This window comes from Panthera onca, chromosome E1 (genome assembly GCF_046562875.1).
Source record: "Panthera onca isolate mPanOnc1 chromosome E1, mPanOnc1 haplotype 2, whole genome shotgun sequence".
Classification (NCBI taxonomy): domain Eukaryota; kingdom Metazoa; phylum Chordata; class Mammalia; order Carnivora; family Felidae; genus Panthera; species Panthera onca.
In genome coordinates this window covers 33,969,558-33,997,449 of record NC_138352.1, presented here as the reverse complement: position 1 = coordinate 33,997,449, position 27,892 = coordinate 33,969,558, and the positions used below count along the sequence as shown (strand labels likewise).

Genomic DNA, 27,892 nt, shown 5'->3' with positions numbered 1-27,892 from the left:
CTTATGTTCAATGAGATTGAATACTCTATAGTATTCTTGGAATACTATAGAGGAAGAAATCCAAAAGCTTATAAGGTTGTTAAAGTTGATTTCTCTTATGTAGCCTGCCCATTATGCACCTTTACCATATCCCCCCAGAGGGCACAGATGACACTTTCTTGAGAAGTACGTTAATGAGGAGAAGACTAGTATCTCCAAAAAAATCTCTTTGGTAGCTGTCCTCTGTAGGCTGAAGTTGATGGTAGTAGATAGTGCCATTGAAATTATGGGATTCCAGAATGATAGAAGACATGGTATTTAACTGCCAGAGACAAGATCTACTGGTCAAAGTCAGTGCTCATAGATATCATAGATAAATGGCATTTTAACTCAATGCCCAATGTCAAGGTCCATATTATAATGAATTCATTTTGTCTGGGACTTACACTCTGTGGTTATTTACCTACTTACTGAATGTATACTTGGAATTACCACAATGAACAATAAGAATTAAAGTAGCCATCTGAAAAGTTTGACCGGTTTCCTTAGAGTTACATAGATAGGATGTCTATTAAATTATTACTAGAGTTATTCACAGAAAAGCTCTAACTATGAGGCTAAAAACATGAGTTGAGACACCTCAAGGGAGAGTCTTGGCTTCTCATCCACTTTCCAGACTTAAGCCAATTTATACACCCAGAATTCTTTGATTGAACAGGAGTCTGGCTCTCTTGAGAAAGAATCCTACAAGACTGCCTCAAACATATACTGTAGATCTTACTGCAAGCATTCCTCAAAATACCTGTAGCCATTTACTAGGGTGATATACATTGGAAAAAGGAAAATATCCCAGACTTTCAGAGATTACCAGACACTGACTGCAAGTTAATACTAATTCCTAAGATCTCAAAATCCCCCAGTGGACCACTGGTTAAAATTAGAGCTTATAGGTGTCAAGTGATAAATGCTATTTTGGTCCCCCAATTAATCTTTGGATTTAGCTCTGTTTGTTTCTGGTTCCTGAATGTATAATTAGAATAGACATACTCAGCGACTAGCAGCATCCTCACAAATTAGGGACTAAAGGATGTCATGGTAGGAAGGACCACATAGAAACTCCTGAACTTTCTCAGTCTGCCAGAATGGTAAAAATAAACAAAAATAACAAAAACAAAATCATTCCACAGAAATTAGATATAAAAACACACGAATGAAGGTTCAGAAGAAGTAACCCTATCACATTCTTGTCTAATTCTCCTGTTTTGCCTATGCAGAAGATAGATCTTAAAGAATGTTTGTAGACTATTACAACTCCATTTGCAGTTGTTATCCACTGTGTGGAATCTTTATTGAACCAAACTGACACAACCTCCTCATTTACAACTATTGGTTTGTCAAATACTATTCTCTCTAGAGCAGTTTACAAGGACCAACAGATGCTTGATTTAACCTGTCAGCACTATACTTTTACTGCCTTGCCAGAGCAATAAGCAGCCCTCTTTCTTTCTATTAAAATCTATTATGCAGACATTTCACAGAATGTCAGATCTACTAACCACGATGATTTCCATCATGGTGATTGGATCTGCTGAGCATGATGCTTTAGATGTTTTGGTACAACCCATATGTGTCAGAGGGTGAGAGATAAAAACCATACAAATTCAGGGTTTACTACCATGGCAATATTTTTAGCATATCCTGAAACATGACAGGATATCTCAAATATGAAGCAAATATGTCGCCTGCCACTAAAAAAGAGGAACAATGCTTATTGGACCTTTTTACATTTTAGGAACAACCTTTACTCTTATATTCTGTTGTTACACATTAAATGAGCTGTTAGCTACTAAAGTCCTAGAGAAAGAAAAGGCTTTGTAGGTTTTGTACTCTACAGTGCAAAAACTCTTCTTTACTTTATACCTTAACACCTAGATTATCCTACAGTATTTGAAGTGTATGGGGCGAATTGGAATGTTATGGCAAGTTGCAATAGAAGAATTACAGTGTAGATTACTTGAGTTTTGGAGCAAAATTATACCCTCTACTAATGTTAACTATTCTCCTTTGAGAAACAGCTCCTGGTGTGATTATACTGTGATAAAACCATATGCTTATTATTTGTATACTTTTCTGTATGTATGTTGTACTATAAAAAAAGGTTTACTTTTTAAAAGCTATATAGAAATTAAGGTCCAAATATAGCAAAAACAATTATAAAAAGAAGAGCAAGCTGGGGAGGATTTCCCGGGTTTTTCAAAATAAAGCTGTATTTACAGAATATTGGACCTGACATTAGATTTATGAGTATGTGAGAATTTAGCATATGACATAGGTAGCAATAGATATCAGTAAGAAGAGCCTAATCAACAAATACTAAGTTGGAATAACTGGGAAAAAAGTTAAAATTAGATTTGAGCCTCCATAATGAGGAAAAATAGGTCCTATCTAATCAAAGACCTAGATATGGAAAACAAAATTATAAACATTTTAGAAGCCCATACAAAGTATAGAGCATGCCTTTAAACCTCAGGTAGGTAATATTCTTAAAGAATACCTTTAGTAAGCACAAATCATAAAAGAAATAATCAATATATTTGACTTCCTCAAAATTAAAAACTATGATATGACTAAACTCACCAAAAGTTAAATTAAAAAATAAGAGATAAACTGGGAAAGGGTATTTGCTATATAGATCACAGAATGATCATTGTCAAAAATTTACAAATTAGTAAGAAATAGGCAACTCTTTCTAACTAAAGAAAGGAAAAGGACGTAAAAAAGCCATTCATAGATGAGGGAATGCAAATACATAGTAAACAAATGAAAATATTTAATGTCACTAAGAATCAGGGAAATGCAAATTAAAATAACTAGATACCATTTTTTATCCATCAGATTGAAAAAAAATTGTAACCTTTAACAATATCTAGTATTGGCATGGATATGGAGAAATGACATTCTTATTCAGTAATGGTGAGAAGTAAATTGTATAGGTGTTTTGTTGAACATTTAGCAATAACTACTAATAGTGAAAATGCACATAGTATACAATCCATTAATTACACTTTTAATTATTCCCTAAAGGAAATGTTTACAGGTGTACTCAAGGAGATGTGTATAAGGAAATCCATTGCAGCATTATTTGAGTATCAAAACACTGGAAATGATTGAAATGCCAATCAGTAAAGGGACTTAAAAAAATTACAGCGTTTTCATATTATAGAATAGAAAACAGCAGCTAAAAGGAATAAAGTATATTTCTTTACATACATGAATTGATCTCAATGTTGAGTAAGTAAAAGCAATTTTAAGAAGTACACGTTTTATGATGTCAACAATATATTTTAAAGTACATAAAACATTTCTGGGTGTTGGGAACACAAGTGTTAGTTTTATCATTTTCTCTATTTTTCTATAATTAAAATGTTTCTCAAAATAAAAACAATGCGAAAAATAGAACAAGTAGGGAGCAGTTAATTGTTTCAAGTGTCATACTCAGATCAAATTAGATAAGAACTGAGCATTGTACATTGGATTTAACAATTAAGTCAGTAACTATTTGTTAAGCATATATTTAAGTGCAAGGTATTTTGACATGTCACAGAATGGGGAAGTAGAATATAAGCCTGAAGACAAGGTATAACTTTCCTGACTTTGACTCCTCAGCTTTTATTTACGTAATGATGGTAGTAGTGGTGATGATAAAAGCTTCAATATGCCATATTACATTTACACAAAAATCTCAAATTTTCTGTGACAACTAATTGCAAACTTCCTGCTTAGGTAGGGTTTTTGTGTCGGCAGAGGACATTGGCCTTGCTGGAAACATTCTATGACCAAAGTTCGAAAATGCTCAGAAGTTTGCTGCGAAACCCAAGACAATGTAAGTGCCACTCAAAGGGAGTGTGCTCAAGCTGGAATGATGTAATACACCGGCATAATAAAAGCCATTCTATTCCCATGGAATCCCTTCACATGACATCTCCCTTAGATCATGATAGCTATATCTAACTGTTCATTCCCCACACAATTCACTCATCACAACTAGATGTATTTTTCACTATAGTGCAACACTAAAGTTGTCAAGTTAGAACTCAATTTTAAGTTCATTCAAATGAAGAGGTGCTTGAGTGATAATCTGAATATTTTGGAAATTAAGTTGGTAATGGTAATTCTAGTTTTAATATCTAACTTAGAATTCTAACATTTCTAGGTTTTCTTCTCCCAAGCGTTTTTACTTGTATGCCTTTATTGAAATAATACAGTAAAATGTTTTTTTAAATTTTTTTTTTTCAACGTTTTTTATTTATTTTTGGGACAGAGAGAGACACAGCATGAACGGGGGAGGGGCAGAGAGAGAGGGAGACACAGAATCGGAAACAGGCTCCAGGCTCCGGGCCATCAGCCCAGAGCCTGACGCGGGGCTCGAACTCACGGACCGCGAGATCGTGACCTGGCTGAAGTCGGACGCTTAACCGACTGCGCCACCCAGGCGCCCCAGTAAAATGTTTTTTATGTTACTACCAAAACAAATAGAATTATGGGTTTTATTTTTATTTTTTAAAGAAAAAAGGCTCTAAATTGATGGGTTTTCCAAAGAATGTCAATATTTTAGTTCTATGTAAAACTAGTTGGATACTTAAAAATCTATGGGTGATATAGAGTAATCCTGAAAACTGTGGGAATCACACTTTTATAGCATGGCTACTAAATGTTTTGGGTGAGAAAGGAACAGTTTTGTGTCATGAATCCCACTACAGAGAGTGGTCCTGGACACCAGGTTTGTTTTGTTGTTGTTGTTGGTGGTGGTGGTGGTGGTGGTGGTGGTGGTGGTGTTTAAGTGGAGTTCTGGTGAATGCTATATAATCTTTCCCTAGATTTATGAAACAGGTGTTCATATAAGTTGAAGAGGAAAAGAATTAAGGAATGAAAAAGAAAGAAAGGTGGAGAATAAGAAAGGGGGGAAATTAATATTGGGAAAACATAGTACAGGGAATGATAGTCATGGATAGAGACTTGCCTTATTTTGATATTGCAGATATTGAAAAGGTATTTGAGGTGGAAGACATGTGTCCTCCCCCTAATCCCTATGCTGTGCTTATTGTGGGAGGACCAAGAGTAGATAAATTCTTTTTTAATTTTTATTAAAATTTAGTTAACAAGCAGTGTAATATTGGTTTCATCACTTGCATACACCGTGCACTCCTTAACACCCATCACCCATCTAGCCCATCCCCTGCCTTCCATCAACAAACCCTCAGTTTGTTCTCTATAGTTAAGAGTCTCCTGTGATTTGTTTCCCTCTTTTCTTTTCTTTCCCCCTCTTCCCATGTGTTCATCTGTTTTGTTTCTTAAATTCCCCATATGAATGAAATCGTGTAATATTTGTCTTTATCTGGGTGACTTATTTTGCTTAGCATAATACATTCTAGCTCCATCCATGTCATTGCAAATAGCAGGATTTCGTCCTTTTTGATGGCTGAGTAATATTCCATTGTAAATATACCACATCTTCTTTATCCATTCATCAGTCAATGGACATTTGGGCTCTTTTCATAGTTTGGCTATTGTTGATAATGCTGCTATAAACATTGGTGTGTGTGTACCCCTTCAAATCTGGATAAATTATATTTGTTTTGGCAGTTTTAAGCAACTCTGCAAGTAGAAAAAGAAGAATCATGTTCATTTCCAAAGCCACACCTTTTAGGAAGAGATGATTTCTAACTTACAGTAGTGAGCATCTTTTATGTTCCTTTGAATATCTTTTTGCCTCTTGTGTTGGAGGGAAAGCTGTCATTTATTTAAAACAATAAGCCTATGTTATAATTACTGTGATCAATGCTGTTTTGCATTAATTTACTGGCTCTGATTCTGCATTATAAGATCAATTGTTTAAGTAAATATTTTGTTTTCTGCATTAGGGCCATTCATTGAATTTGAAGAGATAGACTTGCCTGAGTTCTGGGGAGACATGGATAATCAGAAACATATTTATGAAGACTTTGACAAAGTGCTCTTAGAGATAAATGCATTACTTTCTGAAAAACATGCTAGCAAAACCCAAAGCAAATTGTTAGAAACTCCAGAAGATCAACATAAACATGATGAATATACAGAATCAACACCACCAGAACAACAGAGAGGGACGACAGCAGAACAAGAACCAAACAGAATTTCAACCAAAGAACAAGAACAAGACAAAGAGTCTACTGGAAAAAAAGAACTATACAGAGAAATAGTAACAAAACAAACCCACACAGGGTCAACTCCAGAACAAGGATCAAGTAGAGAGTTAATAACAGAACAAAGACGACATAGTGATTCAGTAACAGAACAAGGATATAGTGATTCAGTAACAGAACAAGGACCACCACAAAGAGTATCATCTTCAAAACAAGGAGTCCACATGGAATCAACTGCAGAACAAGGACGCCACAGAGAATCAATAGCAGCACAAGGACCACACAGAGGGTCAATCTCAGAACAAGAATCACACAGAGAGTCAGTAACAGAACAAGAACCACACAAAGGGTCACGTGCGGAACAAGAACCATCTGGAGAGATAATTCCAGAAAAACAACAGGACATAGATTCAACTTTACAGTCAGGAAGAGGTAGTATCTTCAGAGAAAGTAGAAAATCTAGGGAGTCTGCTTCCTTTGAACATACTGAAATCCTCCCACAGGAAAAGAGGACTCAGGAGCAAATATATGAAGAGGAACTATTTGTGAGTCCTGAACTGCAAGAGGAGGTTCCAATATCAAGAAGAAAATATCATCTTTCAGGTAGTAATGCAGTTTTTCTATGACATTGGCTCCCTGTTTTGTGGAATGATTGTTAAAGTCTTTTCAGAAAATAATCATTTCAATTAGCATTTTTTCTGGCATATCAGATCAATCAAACCTTAGACATATTTAGCTACTGAATATGCATCTAGGCCTTGAACAATCAATTAAATGCAAACCAGAATGTTTCTGTTGTCAATTTACTTAGAATTCCTTTTGCACAGGAAGCCCATTCATAAAGAAGTAATCTGGTGATGTTACATATAGAAAGCTTCACTGGACTCCTGAAAAGGCAGTAGAAGCCCTTTAGTTTTAAATGTAGCGTGTAATATTAGAAGCCACTTTTAAAAATGTATTTTATTTCTTTTTTAAAATTTTTTCCTAGAGAGAAAGTGTGTGTGAGCAGGGGAGAGGGGAAGAAGGAGAGAGAGAATTCCAAGCAGGCTCCATGCTCAGTGCAGAGCTCAACACAGGGCTCCATCCTATGACCCTGGGATCATGACCCGAGCAGAAATCAAGAGAAGAATCAGACACTCAACCAACTGAGCCACCTAGACACCCCCAAAATTTTTTTTGTTTCGACTATAAAATGGGTCTTGCTTTTTTCAGTTATATAAAATATGTTCTAGAAACATTTCTGAAGGTTACATTGAAGACAGAAAGCACCCTGCATTTCAAATATTTATTCTGCAAAAGACTTTTCCTCTGAATTACCTATTCCAATGTATGCCTTTTTTTTTAAATCTAACTTAGAGAGCCAAACTCAATACCGTTTAAGACCTCAGTTAGGCACGAATATTTTAAAAGTTCTGCTCTTTAATTTTAAAGTCCCACGGTCCCAAAGAAAATCCTTATTTAAAACTCCTAAGAAATGAGTAACCTGTGTTGTAGTTTCTACATTATCATTAACTAATTTGAAATCTCTCATTTTTTCAGCATGATGTTTATTTCTTCACAAAAAGGGCCACTAATTTCTGGCTCTCCTTGTGTAGGAGGGATGCAGCTAGAAAAATTGTGAAGTTACTATTCAATTAGATGTTATTGGTGATGACTTGACTTTGGCTATGTGTAGCAGTGATTCAAAATGACAGTGTCTAAAAAAAACATAAAAATAAAACAAAATAGCAATGTATAAACAACATAGAAGTTTCTTTCCTTCTGATATAAAAGTCATGTGACAGCTCAGTCTCATGAAATCAGCAATGGCTCAAGTCCTATCTTGTGTCTCCCCTAACCACATAGTCCAGGATGGCTCACTAACATATCCACATTCTGACCAGAAGGTAAGGAGAAAGAAGAAGGGATAGGCATTACATCACTTGCTTACACATGACACTGGTCAGAATTTAGGCATTTGATGACACCTAGCTGTGACAGAGACTAGGAAATGTAGCCCTCATATTGAGTGGCCAGATTTGGGTACCAGGAATAGCTTTTGTCATAGAGCTGCTCTCGACAACTAGAGTTATTAAGTGATATCATTATGGTTCAGTGTGATATAACATATGTGGGAAATTATCTGATAGAAAGTTTTTAGTGTTCTGTATGCAAAGCATTTTTCTCATTTATTAACTTAGGAATTTATCATAGAATATATAATGTCCAATTCGAAGGCCTTTTATTTTTTTTTCAAGTTTTTATTTAAATTCCAGTTCATTGTGGTACTTTCTCTTATACCTTTTAGAAACTACAAAAAAGGAAGTTCAGAAAGATCCATCTTGTGAAAAGTCCCAAAAAATAGAAGGAAAGTCATGGTCAGGTGACTCCTCATTTAATCCTCCTTTCATTTATACTCTAGAACAAAAACATTATGAAAGTGAAATTAAATTGTCCATGTTATGGAATGTATATTTTTTAGGTGAACTTTTGACATGTAACTGGAATATGGATTATATCAAATGCGAAGAAGAAGAACAAGCAAACTTACTCTACAGTAGCTCCAGGTTCACAGGTACATGTCAGCAACCAAATTAGGAAGGATAGATGGCAGTCCAGTTGATGAATTTAATTTACTGTGGTACCCCATGAACTTAGCCAAGACACAATGGCAGGATGATCCTTGCATTATTTTGTCACTGAATTGATGGATCTAAATATATACAAGGTGGATGTTTTTGGTGGTAGTGTACATGTAGGCATGTGCTATTAATGAATGCTTTTCTGCCTTAAGTCATATGCATTGGTATATAATTTGTTTTGACCATTACATGGCCCTACAACTTCTTTGAAGCTATGATACAGGTGTACAAAAGGAATCAGATATTGGATATTAGAACTCAGTGGAAATCATTCCAGCTATTCCTCTCCCTTGTAGTCCCATAACTCAACATGTCAGACAGGTGAGAATATGTCATGTTTTTGAAGACTTATAAAGAAAGATCTACTCAACAGCAGAGAGAGCAAAGACTAACTTTTAGTTCTCAAACCATGTATTAAACAATGATTATTCCAACCAGTACTCATATTACTACAATGCTATTTTATCATTTTATCTTTCATCAACAAGCAGTATATTTGATTACTAATCATATTAAGATTGTTTTCTTCCTATCAGCAAATTTTTTTCTCATTTAAGCCTGGGTCAAATAACAAACTTCCTATCCTCAAAATATTTTGGTAAAAATGCATGGCATTGGTCAAGCTCTTGTGGCCTATACTAGTTCATATTCTTCTGGTCTTACTTCTTTATTTCAGTTTTGCTTTACGACCTAAAAAACTGCATTGGTGATTATTTTCAAGTCATGTCAATCTCATATGGAAGGCATGAGGGCATGAATGATTGAATCGATGAATAAATCAAACATAAGTCACTGGGCTGATATCTTATGAAATATGCTTCATAACATTGAGCTTCAAGATAAATATATTAGTCAAAACTCTTTGGGGGAGAGATTGCAATGGTATTTATAGATTTGTTTAACTGTGAAGTCCAGACTACAGCTGGCTTCAGGCACAAATGAATCCAAGGGCTCAATAATAGCAGCGAGACACCATCTTTGCTTCTCAGCCCCGTTCCTCTCTGTGTAACTTTCAGTTTTAGGTAGTTTTCTTCATGTTGTGGCAGATATATTTATAAGAGTATTGCTAAGCCTATATCCTACTAGTTCAGGAATCAGAATACAAAAAGAGTGATTCTTCCCCAATAGTTCCCAAAAAAAGTTCTGGGGCTCATTCTCATTGGCATATGTAGTGGATTACATTGCTGTCATATAGAAATCATTGGCCAGACCTATGTCACGTAGTCATTCTTGTCACGAGGGTGGGGGAGGCTGAGTGCCACCTGATTAATCTAAACTGACAGTGGGGAAGAGATGTTTTCCTCATGAAGGGAGCATGGATTCCTAACAGGAAAAAAGTAGCAGGTGTTTATTACAATAAGTACTCGTATATTTTCTCTAAGCTTTAAGAAATTGTTCACTTTACTGTTTGTTGTATGTTTCTTGCTTAATAGACCTACATGCAATTATCAGAAATATTCAGTCTTACAAGGAAGTAAAAGGTGGGAGTGCTTTCAATGGAGTTTCCTTCAATCTGCTCCAGTTTGTGCAACTTCTGGAGACATTTGTTGGTGAAGATGCCCCCCTGAGTGTCAGTGAGACCCTCACATCCTTTTTTAAGAGGGGCTATGTTGAAACAAAAGAGGAGAAAATAAGTGGCTTAGAACAGGTGAGTAATATTATTTATCAATAAAACAGGTGAGGTCAGAACGACAACAGCCTTGTGAGTTGACTGGACAAACATCCCTGCAGATGAGAAATTAAAGCAGAGTAGAATGGTCAAGGTCACACCCTAAATAAGCAATTAAGGGGGCTCGAACACAGGTCCCACAATCCCTGGGTCAGAGCAGCCTAGGGCTACACACACATAGACAGACCCCAGGCTCTAGCTTCTTCAGGCTGAAGTTGTCTTGACCCCTGATGGAGTCAGTGTCTGCTGCCAATGATCTTAAATGCAGATTTGTCTCTGTGTTAGAGGTGGAAGTCTTGCAGTTGAGTGGGGGAGCTCCTCCTAAGAAATTCAGAAAATTTCACTGAGTGAGCGAATTCTTTCTTGCAACAGGGACTGCTTCATGCATAATGTAATATGGTTCTGGATTTTGGAAATAAAAAGTCCTGTGTAAATCCAATGTAACAGCACTAATACATTAAGGGTCCCTTTGGAATTGCTCCTCAGCCTTCTCTACTCTGATTTAGGCCTTTTATCCTGCACATGGCCTCTTACTGTTTTTCCCACTTAATCCTCCTAGCACTCACTCCCAGCTGGCCTTGACTAAGGAGAGACTGGATAGGGCAGTGGTTGGGAGTATGGCTTCTGGAGGCAGAGCACCTAGACTCAAACCATGGTTCTGCTGCTTATTTGCTGTGTGACCTTGTGCCGGAGCCTTGACAGCAATGCTGGCTCAGTTGCCTTATTTTCAAATGAAGATATAATCGTAATGACCTCACCAGGTTGATAGGAGAGTTAGATGTGTTAATTCAAGTACTTAAACAGTGCCTGACCCATAATAAACCTTAACTATTATCATCTTCTTCAATTCTCTTGTCAGAAACCCTAAATAGTTATAGAATTGAGAACAGTGTTTAACCTGAAATAGACTTTCTTGGCCTCTTTTAACCCATGCACTCCAGCTCAGTTTCCCAAACCTGCCCTCCTGACTTGACTCATGCTGACCCAGTACTACCATCAGTTGAAGTCACTGCTGCCCCTCAAAGGCGGGCTCTCTGGTCAGAGAGAGCCTTTGAGCTCCTTTGAGCCATTCTAAGTATCTCAGTATCCAAGTTCCTCTAAAGTTGTAGAGGAGGGGCACCAGGGTGGCTCAGTCAGTTCAGGGTCTGACTCTTGATTTTGGGTCAGGTCGTGATCTCACAGTTCATGAGTTTGAGCCCCACATCAGGCTCTGCACTGACAGTGCAGACCCTGCTTGGGATTCTCTCTCTCTCTTTCACTCTCTTCCCCTGCTGTGTGCTCTCTTCTCTCTCTCTCTCAAAATAAATAAAATAAACTTTAAAAAATTATTTTAAAAAATAATAAAGTTGTAGAGGAAAGCTAAAGTCATCGTCACCAGACATGAAAAGTATTCTCCAAACAACTGACCATTTAAAAAATTACTTTCCACATAGACATTATTAAACAACAAAAATTCAACTGAGTAACTTTAAAGATCAAATTGGCTTGATTCAACAACTCATGAGTTCAGCAACATCTCATCCAGCAATAGAAAGGAGCTCTGAAGGGCTGCAAGGTTTTTTAAAAGGCAGAAATGGGGCTGGGAAGGCAAATTATTACTAAAGAATGCATTATTCCAGGAAGGTCGCCTTTCTAACAGGAACAGAAGGGGTCTATCAAGTGGATTATCTCACTAGTGCTGACTGGGTATTTCCATGATGACTGGTTAAAGGTTATGCCTGGGGAGCCGAAGGTGCACTTAGGTTAATTATTAAGCCATGATTTACTGACATGGGGCGTGGAACAAGCCTAGTGTCTCTTTTTTTTTTTTTTTTTTTTTTTTTTTTTTAGTGTCTCTTTTTTAACATCTCCCTACCTAACACCATCCATCCATCATAGCCCATTTCATACTTACGACTGTGGGATGTTGTAAACTTCTGACATTGACAATGCAACAAAATGGTGTCAAAGTAAAATTTAAGTTTTAAAACCTAGAATTTCATAAAGCCATGAAAGTGTTATTGCAAAACTGCTCAAAATGATTGCAGTCATTGGCAAATGAGGATCTGAGAGTCAGGTCCATTAACAAATGAAGAACTTCATGAAACCAAGTAGGTACTTCATGGGGGTGATTTGAGTATCAATGAGATAATGGATAAAGAGAGGCCTTCAGATGTGGTATATATACACAGTGGAATACTACTCGACAATGAAAAAATAAAGAAATCTTGCCATTTGCAACAGTGTGGATGGAACTGGATGGTATTATGCTAAGCAAAGTAAGTCAGTCAGAGAAAGATACCATGATTTCACTCATGTGGAATTTGAGAAACTCAACAGATGAACATAGGGGAAGGGAAGGAAAAATAAGATAAAAACAGGGAGGAAACCATAAGAGACTGTTAAATACAAAGAACAAACTGAGGGTTGCTGGAGTGGGGGGCCGGGGGTGTGGGTTAAATGGGTGACAAGCGTTAAGGAGGGCACTTTTCGGGATGAGCACTGGGTGTCATATGCAAGAGATGAATCACTGGGTTCTTTCTATTCCTGAAGCCAGACTACACTTCATGTTAACTAACTTAAATGTAAATAACAAAAAGAGAGAGAGAGAGGCCTTCAGGAAAACTGAGGAAGTCCTTGACTAACTTTTGCAAAAATGACTGATTGCCCTATGGAAATGGTGTCCTATTGGGCAATCATATAATTTTAGGTAAGAAATATACTTAAAATAATTTTGTTCTACGAATTATCCCATAGTTGCAATTACATTTTGTTAAGCGATACTAGGTTTAGTAGTTTTATTTTGCAAGAAGTTCCAATCAAACCTTTTCTACCATTTATTGTATGCCACTCTGGTCTCCATTTTAAGTAGGTTGACTCAGAGAAGCCTTTTCAGATCTCAGTTCTTTTTGGATAATGAGCGCCTTTTAACTTATTTTTATCTGCCCCATCTTCCCTAACAGACAGCACATTCCTAGGGCATACGGTGCTGAGACAGAGAGAAATGCCATGTCATCATCTCATGGGACAGTGGGGGCAGATATGCATGAGTCACCGATGAAGCCTGTGCAGACCCATAGCCCTTGTTAAATGAATGAGTTCTGGTGTATTCAGAGCTGTTGGAAGCAAAGACAGTGAGGGTCCCCACCAATGAGAGGTGACTAGATGACCTCAGATACCCAGGCTCTTGTCTTCAGTTCTGTCTGGGCTTTTCAAGCATTGGCAGTGATCTCCAAAAGTCTGGAATGCTTTGCAGGGCAGGGCTGGGTGAAGGACATGAGAGTGGTAAGGGTGATCAGGGATGCCCTTGTAAGGAGAGGCAGAGGCCCCTGCTGCCACTCCTCTGACCACCCCTCCAGTAGCATACAGAAGTTGTGTAAAGTGGCTTTATGTGCTCTGGTTCATTCCTGCCTGTTATGGTTCAGAACTTTTTAAAACTGAGCTTCATAACCAGACTGAATGATGGAGTTTTCCCAGTCCCAGTCCCCGGGAAGGTGCCTGGAAAGAGGAAGTTACCTTCCTACTTGGGAGTAGAGGTGAGAAGGGCCAACTGGCACCAATGATCACCCCAGCTGCAAGCAGTGACTGCTTGGTAAAGGACCACCAAACCTAGCAGAGGACAAAAAAAAAAGCCAGCTGCTGCAGGCCTTTCTGTTCAGCCCTATTTTTTTTTTAAGATTTATTTATTTTTGAGAGAGAGAACACAAGCAGGGAAGGGGCAGAGCTGGGGGGAGGGGGGTGGACAGAAGATCCAAAGTGGGCTCTGCACTGACATCAGTGAACTCGATGCAGAGCTCGAACTCATGAACCATGAGATCATGGCCCGAGCTGAAGTTAGACACCCAACTGACTGAGCCACCCAGGTGCTCCCAGCCCTCCTTTTGCCTGACAAAATTGGGTTAGCCCTCAGGCCCATGAGACAGTCCCAGAGTTAATGCCTCAGAACTGTGTGGGAGCAGGTGGAGGAGGTGTATACATGAGGCACGACCTTGAAAACTGTCTCTAGCAGGAACACCTGATGCTCTAGCAGCTTCCCCAAGCTCCTGGGAAAGATTGCCTTTGTTGCATCCCTGGTAGACTCATAAGGAACTGTTGTTAATAAAATGTCCCCATTTTAAATGCCTTGATTTATAAGTCTCTGAGGAAGCATGCATGAAAGGAGGGCAGAGAACTGAGCCTCAGGAATACTAATACTTAGGAAGCAGGGAAAGGACTGTCAGACAAAGCCCCTGAGAGCCAGTTGTAGAGGTGTAAGAGCCAGCAGGAGGTTTGCCATGCTATGAAGTGCTTTGAGAAGGAATGCTTTGGAACAGGGGCTGGAGTACCTGGCTAGTCCTTGGGGACATCTGAGGACAGTGTCAGCAGGGCAGAAGGAGCCTCTAAGACAGCAGCTGGTTTATCAAGTCAGATGAAAGAATCAGACCCCTGAGGTGCCAGGGGACCGAGGTCATGTCCCAAGGGCTGACAGAGACCTCAAGAGTGGATGCCCTCCCAGTAAACAATGTATACTAGCTTATACCAGCACCTTCTTGGTGACCTGAAAGAATCTCCAGTTCTAGGGATTGACCTTCCAAATGGCAAAGTACAGTAGAGGAACCATTTATAACTAACATTCATCTGTTTAAACTTGGGTGACAAAGTCTTAAATATGTTCAGCTACCTTGGGTCCCTTTGGCATTGGAGATGGCAGAGAGGATCATATGAATGCAAGGTCTTCACTTCCTTTTACAACCTTGGGCTCTAGGATCCTCATGGAGGCTTTTTTACTAGATAGAGCACACAGCCCAGGCCCTGGCGTCTGCCTCAGACATCTATACCGAAGAGGTAAGAGCCACTGGCCCTGCCTCCCCTGCTCCTCAGCCTGGAGAGCTGGTCTACATTTTACAGTTCAGTCTGTAGTCAGGATCCTCAGCAAAGTGACGTTACATCAGTCTCCACAGGGCTCAGGAGTTCTTTGATGCTGCCTCTACCCCAATAAGCAGTTCTTCTGTTGGCCCCCTTCCCATTGCTTTTATACAACTTTAAAGCATCAATACACCTGATGCATCTGTTTAAAAATTTTTAATTCTTTAGTAATATATATATATATATATATATATATATATATATATATATATAAACTTAAAATTTTTAACCTGTATCCATTAAAAATTTTTAATTCTTTAATAAAATATATACATGAACTTAAAAAATAAAATAAAACAGGTGAGGTTACTATTATTAGTAAATCTCTAACCTCAGTTACTCCTAATGTGGCTTTTTAAAAATTTACAATCAAACTTATCATCTTATTTCAATGAGCATAGTCATTAAATATTTTATTCTATTGTCAAATGGTCCAAGATCACACTCCAGAGAATTCATTCCCCTAATAATAACATGATTGCTAGTGTCAAGAGATGGTTTATTGTACAGCTTTGTTTTTCCTCCTCTGAAGCTTGCAGAGCAGATTCTGAGGACCACATATGTGTATGTGCAAAAATGTGTGTGTGTGTGTGTGTGTGTGTGTGTGCACTGTTTATCTGCTTTGTGAATGCATTTACAAGTGCACATACCTAGAAGTACAATTATGATTTGAATATATATTTTTATTCATGTGAATCCAGGTATTACATATTTCCTAAAAACTTACTACTTACTTGAGTGATAGATAAATGCATACATGTTAGCTGATATAAACAATTTATGTGCTCTTTTGTGAAATATGTAAATTACATTCTCCAGGCATATCCATCAGCCTCATGAGTTTTCTCAACCTAATTCTAGAGTTGATATCCCTTTTGCCTCCTCAATTGCAGTTCCCCCTTTTAAACAAATTCTATATATTCACTTTCTTTTAGTGATTAAATCTAGATAACAGTTACTATTTTTTTTTAAGTTTATGTATTTATGTTGAGAGAGAGCACACAAGTTGGGGAGGAGCAGAGAGAGAGAGGGACAAAGAGAGAATCCCAAGCAGGCTCTGCACGGTCGAGAGGCTCAAACTCATGAACCATGAGAGATCATGACGTGAGCAGAAGTTGGATGCTTAACAGACTGAGCCACCCAGGCACCCCGATAATAGTTACTATCTGACTGATATTATAATTAATCTAGTAAAAAATCTAAAAGGTAAATAAAACCAACGTCCAGTTAGGTCAATGTTAAATATAAAAAGTAATTTTTGAACATGGTTGTTTTTCATTTTTTGAACACTGCCACTCATCCTCCTTAACTACATAGCATATCCCCCTCCCCACCCCCCAAGAACCCAGGTCAAGCATACCATACGTTTATCACATTCCTGAGCAAACAGCAAGGGAGTGGAAAGGAATGAATCAAAGATTCTTAAGGAGTGTGGCCCCCTTTCTAAGTTAATGTGTTTTAGTCCAATGCAGAGAATGCCTGTTTTTGTTTTTGTTTTTGGTCTAGAGGTGAAACAGAGAAATAGTATTTAGAGTATTAACATTAAATGCTTCATTTTACCATTAATATCATGCTTAGTCCAAGTTTTTTCAATAAAGCTGTTTTTAGAAATAGTGCTTCACTTTGGGGGGAATAAACCTAGGATGGCAGCTAGCACAATAAATAGTGTGTCTTCTGTGCTTTGTTATCCGGTTTCTATCCTAGATTAGACATAATGCTTCCAGAGTCCGACGGGAACTTCTCCTAGAAGCCCTGTTTCAGAAGTGGGACAGTGATGGCTCAGGCTTCCTGGATCTGAATGAAGTTGATGAACTCTTGTACACATACAAGGAGGGAATGGAAAAAGAATCTATGAAGAAAGGTAAAAAGATGAGAATTTTCTCATTAAAACTGTGGTAACAACTTGGTTTCAAGTTTTCTAGTACTATGTCATACATAGTTAAAACTCTCATTTTGAAGCCACAAGACACCACTTCACGGCTATTAGAATGGCTATAATTTTTTCAGTTTTATTGAGATAAAACTAACATATAATGTTGTGTAAGTTTCAAGTGTACATGTGTTGGTCTGATATCTTTATATACTCTGAAATGATTACCACAGCAGCATTAGTTAACACCTCTATCACTTCACATAATTACCATTTCTTTTTTGTGGTGAGACCATGTGAGATCTATTCTCTTAGCAAATTTAAGTATATAATATTGTTAACTATAATCACCATGCTGTACATTAGATCCACAGAACTTATTCATCTTATAGCAAGTTTATACCCTTTGACCAACAATCCCCCATTTCCTCCAACCCCATCCCCTAAGAACCATCATTTGACATTCTCAGTTTGGCTTTTTTAGATTCCACATATAAGTGATATCACACAGTATTTGTCCTTCTTTGTCTGATTTCACTCAGCATAATGCTTTCAAGATCCATCCATGGCAACACTCTATCTTTTTCATGGATGACTAATACTCGTGTGTGTGTGTGTGTGTGTGTGTGTGTGTGTGTGTGAATCACACTTTCTTTATCCATTCATTCACTGATGGTTAGTTTTTTTTCATACCTTGGCTATTGTGAATAATTTTGCAATGAACATGGTGATTCAGGTATCTCTTCGAGATTGTGATTTCATCTCTTTCCATTAGATACTCAGAAGTGGAATTGCTGGACAATATGATAACTCTATTTTGTTAATGTTTTTTATTTGTTTGTTTTGAGAGAGAAAGAGAGAGGGCACAAGTGAGGGAGAGGGGCAGAGGGAGAGAGAGAGAATCTTAAGCAGGCTCCATGCTCAGCACTCAGCATGGAACTCAACGTAGGTTCGATCCCACAGCCATGGAATTGCAACCTGAGCCAAAATCAAGAGTCAGATGCTCAACTGACTTGAGCCACCCAGACACCTCTATTTTTAATGTTTTGAGAAACATCCATACTGTTTTTTATAGTAGTTGTACCAATTTACATTCCCACCGACAGTGCACACTGGGTCCCTTTTCTCCACATCTTTGCCAACACTTGTTATCTCTTGTCTTTTTGATAACAACAACTCTGACAGGTGTGATATGACATCTCATTGTGACTTTGATTTGCATTTCTCTAATTGTTAGTGATGTTGAGCATCTTTTCATGCACTTTTTGGTTATCTGCATGTCTCTGGAAAATTCAGTTTCTTTGCCCATTATTAAATTTTTTTTTCTGTTTAGGTGCATGAGTTCCTTATATATTTTGGATTTTAACCCCTTATCAGATATAGGATTTGCAAAAATCTTCTATTCTGTAGGTTTCCTTTTCATTTTGTTGATTGCTTCTTTTGCTGTGTAGAATCCTCTTCGTTCAATGTACTTCACTTATTTACTTTTGCTTTTGTTACTTATGTTGTATACTTTAAAAATAGAAAAATAGCAAGTGTTGACAGGGATGTAGAGAAGTTGCAACCCTCGTACATTGTTGGTGGGAAGTGTAGAAAATGTCAGAGCTATCAGGAGTGTATTGTGTTGTAGAGTGCTTTGTCCAAGACCTTAACTCTTATCTAGTTAGATTCCTTCCATGTGCCTAGCTACCCTCACTCTTGGGGTTAAAAAAATCCAAAGCATTCCTCAATTCTGCCTATTTTCTCTTCTTGTTGTATCTTTCTGCCTCTACAAGGTCCGATTCATCTCTCAAGTCGGTCTGGCTTGCAAGTTTCTCCTGAATTTACTAACTTAACCACTAAATTCTCCTTAATGACTTTTCTTGTCCTATACTACATTTTTCTCTTCTGATCAAACTTCCCAATAAAAAGTTACTAAAATTCTTATTCTAGTATAATAAGTTTCCTCATTCATTTGATTAGATTCTAGTATAAATGATTTTGCTTTTTACTGGGTTTAAGGATTTATCTGGTGACTCTTGCATATTAGATTTCCAATTCTTAAAGTGTATAGTAAGTGAAAGAAAGAATGATCAGGGTTAGTTAAGTTCTTCAACCTTTTAAAAAATTATTGTATTCGTTTATCTTCAAATGTACCTAAGTTTATCAATTGTCATGTGTTCTTCATTCACTACATCTTCTGCAAACCTGACATTAAACTACACTACTTGTCTTAGACTGCATCCAAAGAATGGAATTTCAAAGGGCACAATGAGATGGTTTCCACTTATAAAGTGGGAAAATTTTGTAATATAAAACCATGTTCTATAGAGGAAAACACCACACAATGGTCAGGAGAGCTGGGTTCCAATACTGGATCTTTCACTTAATGGTCACAGGACCAAAGAGAAGTTACTGAACCTCAATAGATTCAGGGGTCCTCATTTGTAAAATGAAGGAGTTAGACGTGATAATTTCTAGAATTTAAGAAACCTGAGGATGACATTATAAAGAAGTTCCAATATATATGAGTGAAGTACAGCAGTAGGGATAGGTAGAAAGTATAAAATGTAATGGGTTAAGCCCAGCAAATGAGAATGAGGAAAGTAATGAGGAGACAGAAACTGCTGCCAGAAATAAATTTCTGCAAGCAGGAAGAACAAATTATTCCCTGCAAGGGTAGGCTTATACAAAATGACTCTCTCTGAACACATGTTGGTAGCCACCTGGCCTGAGGAGATGATTGCTGAGCTGATGGCCATATGGAAGAAGAAAGGCAGATTTAGCTTCTTTTAAAAAGGGAGAAAATTCCAAATTCAAACATTAGCTAATAACTGATCAGCAAATCTTCAAATAGCTCTTTGTTTCATTTTGTTTTGTTTTGCTCTACCCTTCTTATCTATTTCTGTGTCCAAGATTAAAAATTGGATAAAAATTGGAGAAATAGGATAAAGCCACAGAATTAGAAGTGTCTATAAATGTTTCTGCTGGTATTCTCAAAATGGAAGTTGTCTATATAGAGGGGGCAACTTGAAACTTTTAGCTGGTAATTTCCCTGTTTATTCTTGTCTAATACAGCTCAATCTTTAGAGGAGAAATATTACATATAAAATCTGTAAAACATGTGACCTGTCTACACTGTAGAACTTAATGGAATAGATCACTCTTTCCCCATTACTTCCCATGGAATAGCTGTTAACATTTCTGGATATATATACCCTCTAATTTCCTATTAAATGATAAAATTTACTTTAATATAAAAATTTCTATATAAGTAGGACATTTAACTCTCTTAAAGTTATGAAATTTTGTCCATTCGTCAGTGGATCCTGAGAAACTTAACAGAAGACCATGGGGGAGGGAAAGGAAAAAAAAATGGTTAGAGAGGGAGGGAGCCAAAACATAAGAGAGTCTTAAAAACTGAGAACAAACTGAGAGTTGATGGGGAGTGGGAGGGTGGGGAGGGTGGGTGATGGGTATGGAGGAGGGCACCTGTTGGGATGAGCACTGGGTGTTGTATGGAAACCAATTTGACAATAAATTTCATATTTAAAAAAAAAATAATAAAATAAAATAAAATGTTATGAAATTTTTGTGATGCATTTTGTAACCAAATTCCAGAAATCTTGAACACTTATGAACCATGTTTATTCAGAAAAATCTCATTGAAAAACTCACATAGTGTTTTTTTTTTTTTAATATTTATTTATTTTTGAGAGAAAGAGCAAGCAGGGGAGGGGCAGAGGGAGAGAAAGAGAATCCCAAGCAGGCTCCACACTGTCAGCGCAGAGCCCAATGAGGGGCTCAAACCCACCAACTGTGAGATCATAACCTGAGCTGAAATCGAGAGTCGGACGCTTAACCAACTGATCCACCCAGGCATCCCACATAGTGTTTTTTAAAGAAACTGAAAACCGGACAAGTAGTTAGTGTAAAACAACTGCTGTTTCTTTACTCTGCAACAAGGGATCTTTAAGAAACTCTTCAGTCTTTCCTTGATTGTCGTGTCTTTGACAATTTGAAGATTATAGGCTGTTTGTTTATAGTATGTCCTCCTTTTAGGTTGGTCTAATGTTTCCTTATGATTAAATTCAGATTATTCATCTTTACCAGGAATGTCACGTAAGTGATGCTATGTTCTTCTCATTGAATCCTAGCAGAAGTCCCATGATAATAACATGATGTCTGTGGAGGTTCTTCAAAAAATTAAAAATAGGACTACCCTATAATCCAGTAATCAAACTACTGGGTATTTACCCAAAGAATACAAAAACACTATTTCAAAAAGGTACATGCACCCCTATGTTTATTGCAGCATTATTACAATAGCCAAACTATGGAAGCAGCACAAGTGTCCATGATAGATGAATGGATAAACAAGTGAAATCTTATGGTATTTGTCTTTGACGGGCTTATTTCACTTGGCATTATACTTTCTAGCTCCATCCGTGTTGTTGCAAATGGTAAGATTTCATTCTTTTATATAGCTGAATAATTCAGCCATAATTTGTTAAGAAACAAAACAAACAAGCAAAGGGGAGAAAAGAGAGAGAGACAAGCCGAAAAATAGACTCTTAACTATAGAGAACAAATAGATGGTTGGGGAGGGGGGGCGGTGGCGCGGCTAGGTGAAATAGTAGCTGAAGGGCCTTAAAGACGAACTTATCTTGATGAGCACTGAGTAACATATGGAATTGTTTAATCACTATGTTGCACCTGAAACCAATGTAACACTGTATGCTAACTACACTGGAATTAAAAAAAATTTTTAAAGATGATATCTATCAGTCCCTTCCATTTAAAAATTACTCTTTCTCCCTTTGTAATTAATAGATTTTTTTTTGTGGTTGTAATTTGAAATCATAGAAACTTTCCCTTTTTTTCTTTTTAAATATTTTATTTTTAAGTAATCTCTACACCCAATGTGGGGTTTGAATTTACAACCCCGAGATTAAGAATCCCACACTCTACTGACTGAGCCAGCCAGGTGCCCCAGAAACATTCTCTTCCTTATCAAACTTTTTATTTATTTGTTATAACAGTATGTATTCATGGTTTCCTATTTTATTCAACATGTTGTAATCCAACACTATCATTATTTATTTTAATGTTCCTATTGTCTCAGATTTGACCAATGGGAGTCCTTTCAGTCTGAATTTTATGTCTTCCCCTTCCCTCCAATATTCTATTATGAAAAATTTCAAACATACAGCAAAGCTGAGAGAATTTTATAGTGAACACCTATATATCCATCACCTAGATTCTATCATTAACATTTTATTACACTTTTAAAAATTATTTATTCATCTCTTTATCCCTCCATTTCTCTTATTTTTTTATACATTTCAAAATAAATTGCTGACCCCAATACACTCCTCCCTAAACACTTCGGCATGTGTATCTTTAATTAGAATTCAATATATGTTAACAGCTTTTTTTCTTTTGAGGTAAAATTAAACAAATGAAACACAAATTTTAAGTGTACATTCACTGAGTTTTGGCAAATACATAGATTGTGTATCCAATACCCCTATTAAGATATAGAACACTAAGTTCCCTCATGCCTCTTTCTCACTCAATCCCCACCACCCAATCCCCAAGACAACCACCCTTCTGGTTGTTTTCCACTACAGATATGTTTTATCTCTCTGAGTTCATATATATGGAATCATTTGTATGTACCCTTTTGTGTAAGGCTTCTTTCACTCAGCATATTTTTTTTCTTGAGATTCTTACATGTTGTTTTGTGTACCAACAATTTCCTTATTTTGTTTGTTTGTTTGTTGAGTAGTATTCTGTTGTATGAATAAACTATAGGTTGTTAGTCCATTCTTCAACTGGTAGTCATTTAGACTGATTTCATTTCTTGGCTATTATGAATAAAGATGCTATAAACAATCTTGCACAAATCTTTTGTGCAGATACATGTTTTTATTTCTTTTATAATAAATACCAAGCGGTATGATTTCTGGGCTATAGGGTAGATATATTTTTAGTTATATTAAGAAACTGACAGAATATTTCCTGTGTCCTTTTAACATGTATCCATCATTCTTTGAGTACTTCCTTGCTTTGCACAATGAGATGTTCTAGATTCATCTTATACTTTCCTACTGCCAGCATGGAATCACCCATTTCTCTAAGGAACCTTGGTTTCTTTTAGTGGAGAATCGTATTTAGAGGCCAAGATCTTGGTTCTTTTCTTTTTTTTTTTTAATGTACAATTGTAATGATTTTAAAAATTTATTTATGTATTTATTTGTTTATCTTTGAGAGAGAGAGTGTGAGTGAGGGGCAGAGAGAGGGAGAGAAAGAGAATCCCATGAGGTGCACAGAGAAAGGGAGAGAGAGTGCAGAGCCCAGAGCAGGGCTCCAGCTTACCCAATGTGGGGGCTTGAACTCACAAATCATAAGATCATGATCTGAGCCGAAATTGGATGCTTAACTGACTGAGCCACCCAGACATCCCAAGATCTTGGTTCTATACATGCTCATTGCTTCCAGGTCCCTGCTCCCAAGTTTCTCATAGGGAGTGTGTGTGTGTGTGTGTGTGTGTACACAAAAATTTACATCTGTACATATCTCTGTAAATATCTATTAATATTAAAAGCTGTAAGTTCAAGGCACCTGCCTGGCTCAGTTGGTGGAGCATGTGGCTCTTGATCTCAGGGCTGTGGGTTTGGGGCCCATATTGGGTGTAGAGATTACTTAAAAGTAAACTCTTTAAAGAAAAAAATAACTGTAAGTTCACACTCATACCTCCAAGTCCAAAATAGTAACAGAGTTCATTCTAGTTTTCTCCCTTTTTGTAGCTCTCTTCTTCTCTCTTGCTTGTATTATCCTAAATTTGTTTATTTATCTAATCAGTCCTCTTGTATGGAACTAATCTCCCATCACACTGTCCTCTCCCCCACACTGATGTTCTTTCCTTCTCACTACACTTAAGTCTCAACACCCTGTATTAATCTCCCTTCCCCCAGTTGCCCTCCTTACTCTGCTCAGGCTCTAACATCCCACAACATTCCCCCCACACACACACCTCACGAGGATGCCTCTCATACATCCCCTTAAGTTCTGGCATTCTGTGACAAGAGACCTTTTCATGTAGATGCTCTCCTTAATCAAACTTCTGATTCCTCATGCTGAGCTAAGTCCTACCTGGAAGACCTCATTTTGCTTGGGTCCTGATTCCCCATGCTGGGCTGCCCCTATACACAGACACCCTCCTCACTCTGTTTATGTTCTGACTTCCAAAATCAAGCTGTCCTTCCATTTGGATACCCTTCTCACTCTTCTCAGGCCTAATACCCCATGTTGGGCATCTACCCCATGTGGGTATCCTCTTCATCCTGCTTGGGTTCTCACACCCCAAGCCAAACCACCTCTGCAGGGCCACCCTCTTGACTCACATAGGCTGAGATTGCCCTTGCACCTGGGTAACATCCTCACCTGCTCAGGCTCTGACAACCCATGCCTATCACTTCCTGAACAATGCCCTCCTTACCCCACGGGATTTCTGCTACCCTATTCTGCGCCACTGGGCTTACTTTGACCAGGAGCAAATGCTTACCATGCCTTACCTCACCAATGGCTTTAGGACCTAATTGTTCAAGAAGGGAAAGGAATAAAAAGAGGAGGAGAAGGAGGAGGAGGAGGAGGAGGAGGAGGAGGAGGAGGAGGAAATGGAAGAGGAAGAACCCACAAGTTAATTTAATTCAAGACTATATCAGTTAGGACCCTTTGAGTTCAAGTAATAGGAAGCCCAGCCTAGAGTGGTTAAACAAACAAAAAAAAACTTTATTGGTTCATATGATAGAAAAGTCCAGGGCTAGTTCAGAACACAGATTTGGGAGTTCAAATAATGACATGAGGACAAGTGTCTGCTTCTTTCTTTTTCTTTTTCAGTCTGATCTTGCTCTTTTCTATGTTTTGACTCATCTTCATACAGCCTTCCCCCTTGTTGAGTCCAGGTACAATCTCACATCCTCCAGTCCAGTGGGAATAAAAAGGAAAATATCCTCTTGCTAGCAAAGAGTTTGGCATTAGTCTGGACTAAACCAACCACTCTGCCTGAAGGAATAGAATGTCCTGACTGGTTTAGGCCTGAGATGCATGCTACATCTCTAGAACCATGATTGGAATCCTACTCAAACAAACGAAGTGAGATGAGAATGGAGTAGTTTCCCCAAAACAAAATTTGGGATACTAGTAATAGAAAGACGAATGGATGTGATAGAGCAAAAATTAACAAAAGTTCACACTAGAGGGGAGAAGTTAAGATGACGGAGAATTAGGGGGACCTTGGGCCTTCTTCATTCCTCAAACACAGCTGTATTGAGGTCAGGTCACTTGGAGCACCCAGGAAATCAATCTGTGGACTGGCAGAAGGATCTCCCTGGTCGGAAGGAGATAGTGCGGCAGGTGCGAGGCTCATTTTAACAGACAAATCAAAGCACGCCTAGTTGAATATCCAAATACTCCCAACTGTAAGCAAGGAGGAGCTCTGTAGAGGACTGACAAGTGGGAAAGAGCAGCCAAAATGCAACAGCAGAGGGTAAACAGCATACATCAAAAAAACTTCCTAAAGTGCCAGGCTCTTGACAGTGTATGACCCCTTTTTTTTTTTTTTTTTTTTTTTAATTTTTTTTTTCAACGTTTTTTATTTTTATTTTTGGGACAGAGAGAGACAGAGCATGAATAGGGGAGGGGCAGAGAGAGAGGGAGACACAGAATCGGAAACAGGCTCCAGGCTCCGAGCCATCAGCCCAGAGCCCGACGCGGGGCTCGAACTCACGGACCGCGAGATCGTGACCTGGCTGAAGTCGGACGCTTAACCGACTGCGCCACCCAGGCGCCCCTACCCCTTTTTAATACAGTATTATTCTCAGGTGAAGGAAACATAGCAAGCTTTCAAAACATGCAAAAGACAGAAACTTAGCCAAAATGACAAGTGGGAGGAATTCTCCTCAAAAGAATGGTCAAGAAGAAATCACAGCCAGGGACTTGCTCAAAATAGATATAAGCAATATATCTGAAAAGGAATTTAGAACAATAGTCATAAGACTACTAGCTGGGCTTGAAAAAAGCATAAAAGACACCAGAGAAACCCATCCTCCAGAGCTCAAAGATCTGAAAACTAGTCAGGCTGAAATTAAAAATGCTATAACGGAGTTGCAAAACCAACTGGATATATTCACAATGAGGATTGAAGAAGCAGAGGAGAGAATAAGTGATATAGAAGATAAATTTATGGAAAATAATTAAGTTGAAAAGAAGAGGGAAAGAAAACTAATAGATTACTAAGGGAAACTTAGGGAACTCAGTGATTCTAGAAAGCAAAAACAATATCCATATCATAGGAGTCCCAGAAGAAGAAGAGTGGGAAAAAGAGGCAGAAGGTTTATTTGAACAAATTTTAGCTGAGAACTTCCCTAATTTGGGGAAGGAGATAGGCATTCAAGTCCAAGAAGCACAGAGAATGCCACTCAAAATCAACAAAAATAGAACAATACCATGGCATATCATAGTGAAATTTGAAAATACAAAGATAAAGAGAGAATTCTGAAAGCAGCTAGGGACAAAAGTTCCTTAACCTACAAGGGTAGACACATAAGGTTAGAGGCAGACCTGTCCACTGAAACTTGGCATGCCAGAAGGGAGTGGGAGGAAATATTCAACGTGCTGAATGGGAAAAATATGCAACCAGGAATTCTTTATCCGGCAAGGCTGACATTCAGAATAGGAGAAATAAAAAGAGTTTCCCAGACAAACAAAAACTAAAGGAGTTCATGACCACTAAACCAGCCCTGCAAGAAATTTTAAGGAGGACTCCACAACTCTACAGGTAAAATAATGGCACTAAATTCATGTCTTTCAAAAATCACTATGAATGTAAATGGACTAAATGCTCCAATCAAAAGACAGAGGGTATCAGCATTGATAAAAACAAGACTCATCTATATGTTTCCTACAAGAGCCTCATTTTAGACCTAAAGACACCTTCTGATTGAAAGTGAGGAGATGGAGAACCATCTATCATGCTAATGGACATCAAAAGAAAGCCAGAGTAGCCATACTTATATCAGAAAAACTGGATTTTAAAACAAAGACAATAACAAGAGATGAATAAGGACATTATATCATAATTAAGGGGTATATTGATCAAGAAGTACTAACAATTATAGGGGTGTCTAGGTGACTCAGTTAGTTAAGTGTCCAAGTCTTCATTTTGGCTCAGGTCATGATCTCACACTTTGTGAGTTCAAGCCCTGCATCAGGCTCTATGCTGACAGTGTGGAACCTGCTTGGGATTATTGGTCTCCTTCTCTCTCTACCCCTCCCCCAATCTCACACACACACACACACACACACACACACACACACACACACACTTTCTCTCTCTCTTTCTCTCAAAATAAATAAATAAACATTTAAAAAATTTTTAAAGACAAAGTACTAACAATTATAAATATTTATGCCTCCAACTTGATACACCCAAATATATAAATTAATTAATTAAAAACATAAAGAAACTCATTGATAATAATACTAAGAGACTTTAACCCTCCACTTACAGAAATGGGCAGATCATCTGAGCAGAAAATCAACAAGGAAACAATGGCTGTGAATGACATTCTGAACCAGATGGACTTAACAGATATATTCAGAACATTTTATCCAAAAGCAGCAGAATACACATTCTTCTCTA

At 37.8% G+C, this 27,892-nt stretch overlaps 1 protein-coding gene across 17 annotated transcripts in view; it reads left to right on the top strand.

Annotated features, from left to right (window-relative positions):
• EFCAB5 (EF-hand calcium binding domain 5) overlaps positions 1 to 27,892 on the top strand; it is a 187,732-nt gene that overhangs the window by 118,110 nt on the left and 41,730 nt on the right. For 16 of the 17 annotated variants that reach the window (XM_078437557.2, XM_078437554.2, XM_078437552.2 and 13 more), the window contains 6 exons: positions 3,763 to 3,862; positions 5,901 to 6,764; positions 8,449 to 8,523; positions 8,623 to 8,715; positions 10,216 to 10,430; positions 17,040 to 17,196. In XM_078437557.2, coding sequence (XP_078293683.1) covers positions 3,763 to 3,862; positions 5,901 to 6,764; positions 8,449 to 8,523; positions 8,623 to 8,715; positions 10,216 to 10,430; positions 17,040 to 17,196 — 1,504 coding nt within the window. The remainder of the gene's footprint in view (positions 1 to 3,762; positions 3,863 to 5,900; positions 6,765 to 8,448; positions 8,524 to 8,622; positions 8,716 to 10,215; positions 10,431 to 17,039; positions 17,197 to 27,892) is intronic. The other variant, XM_078437562.2, reaches the window with a different exon arrangement.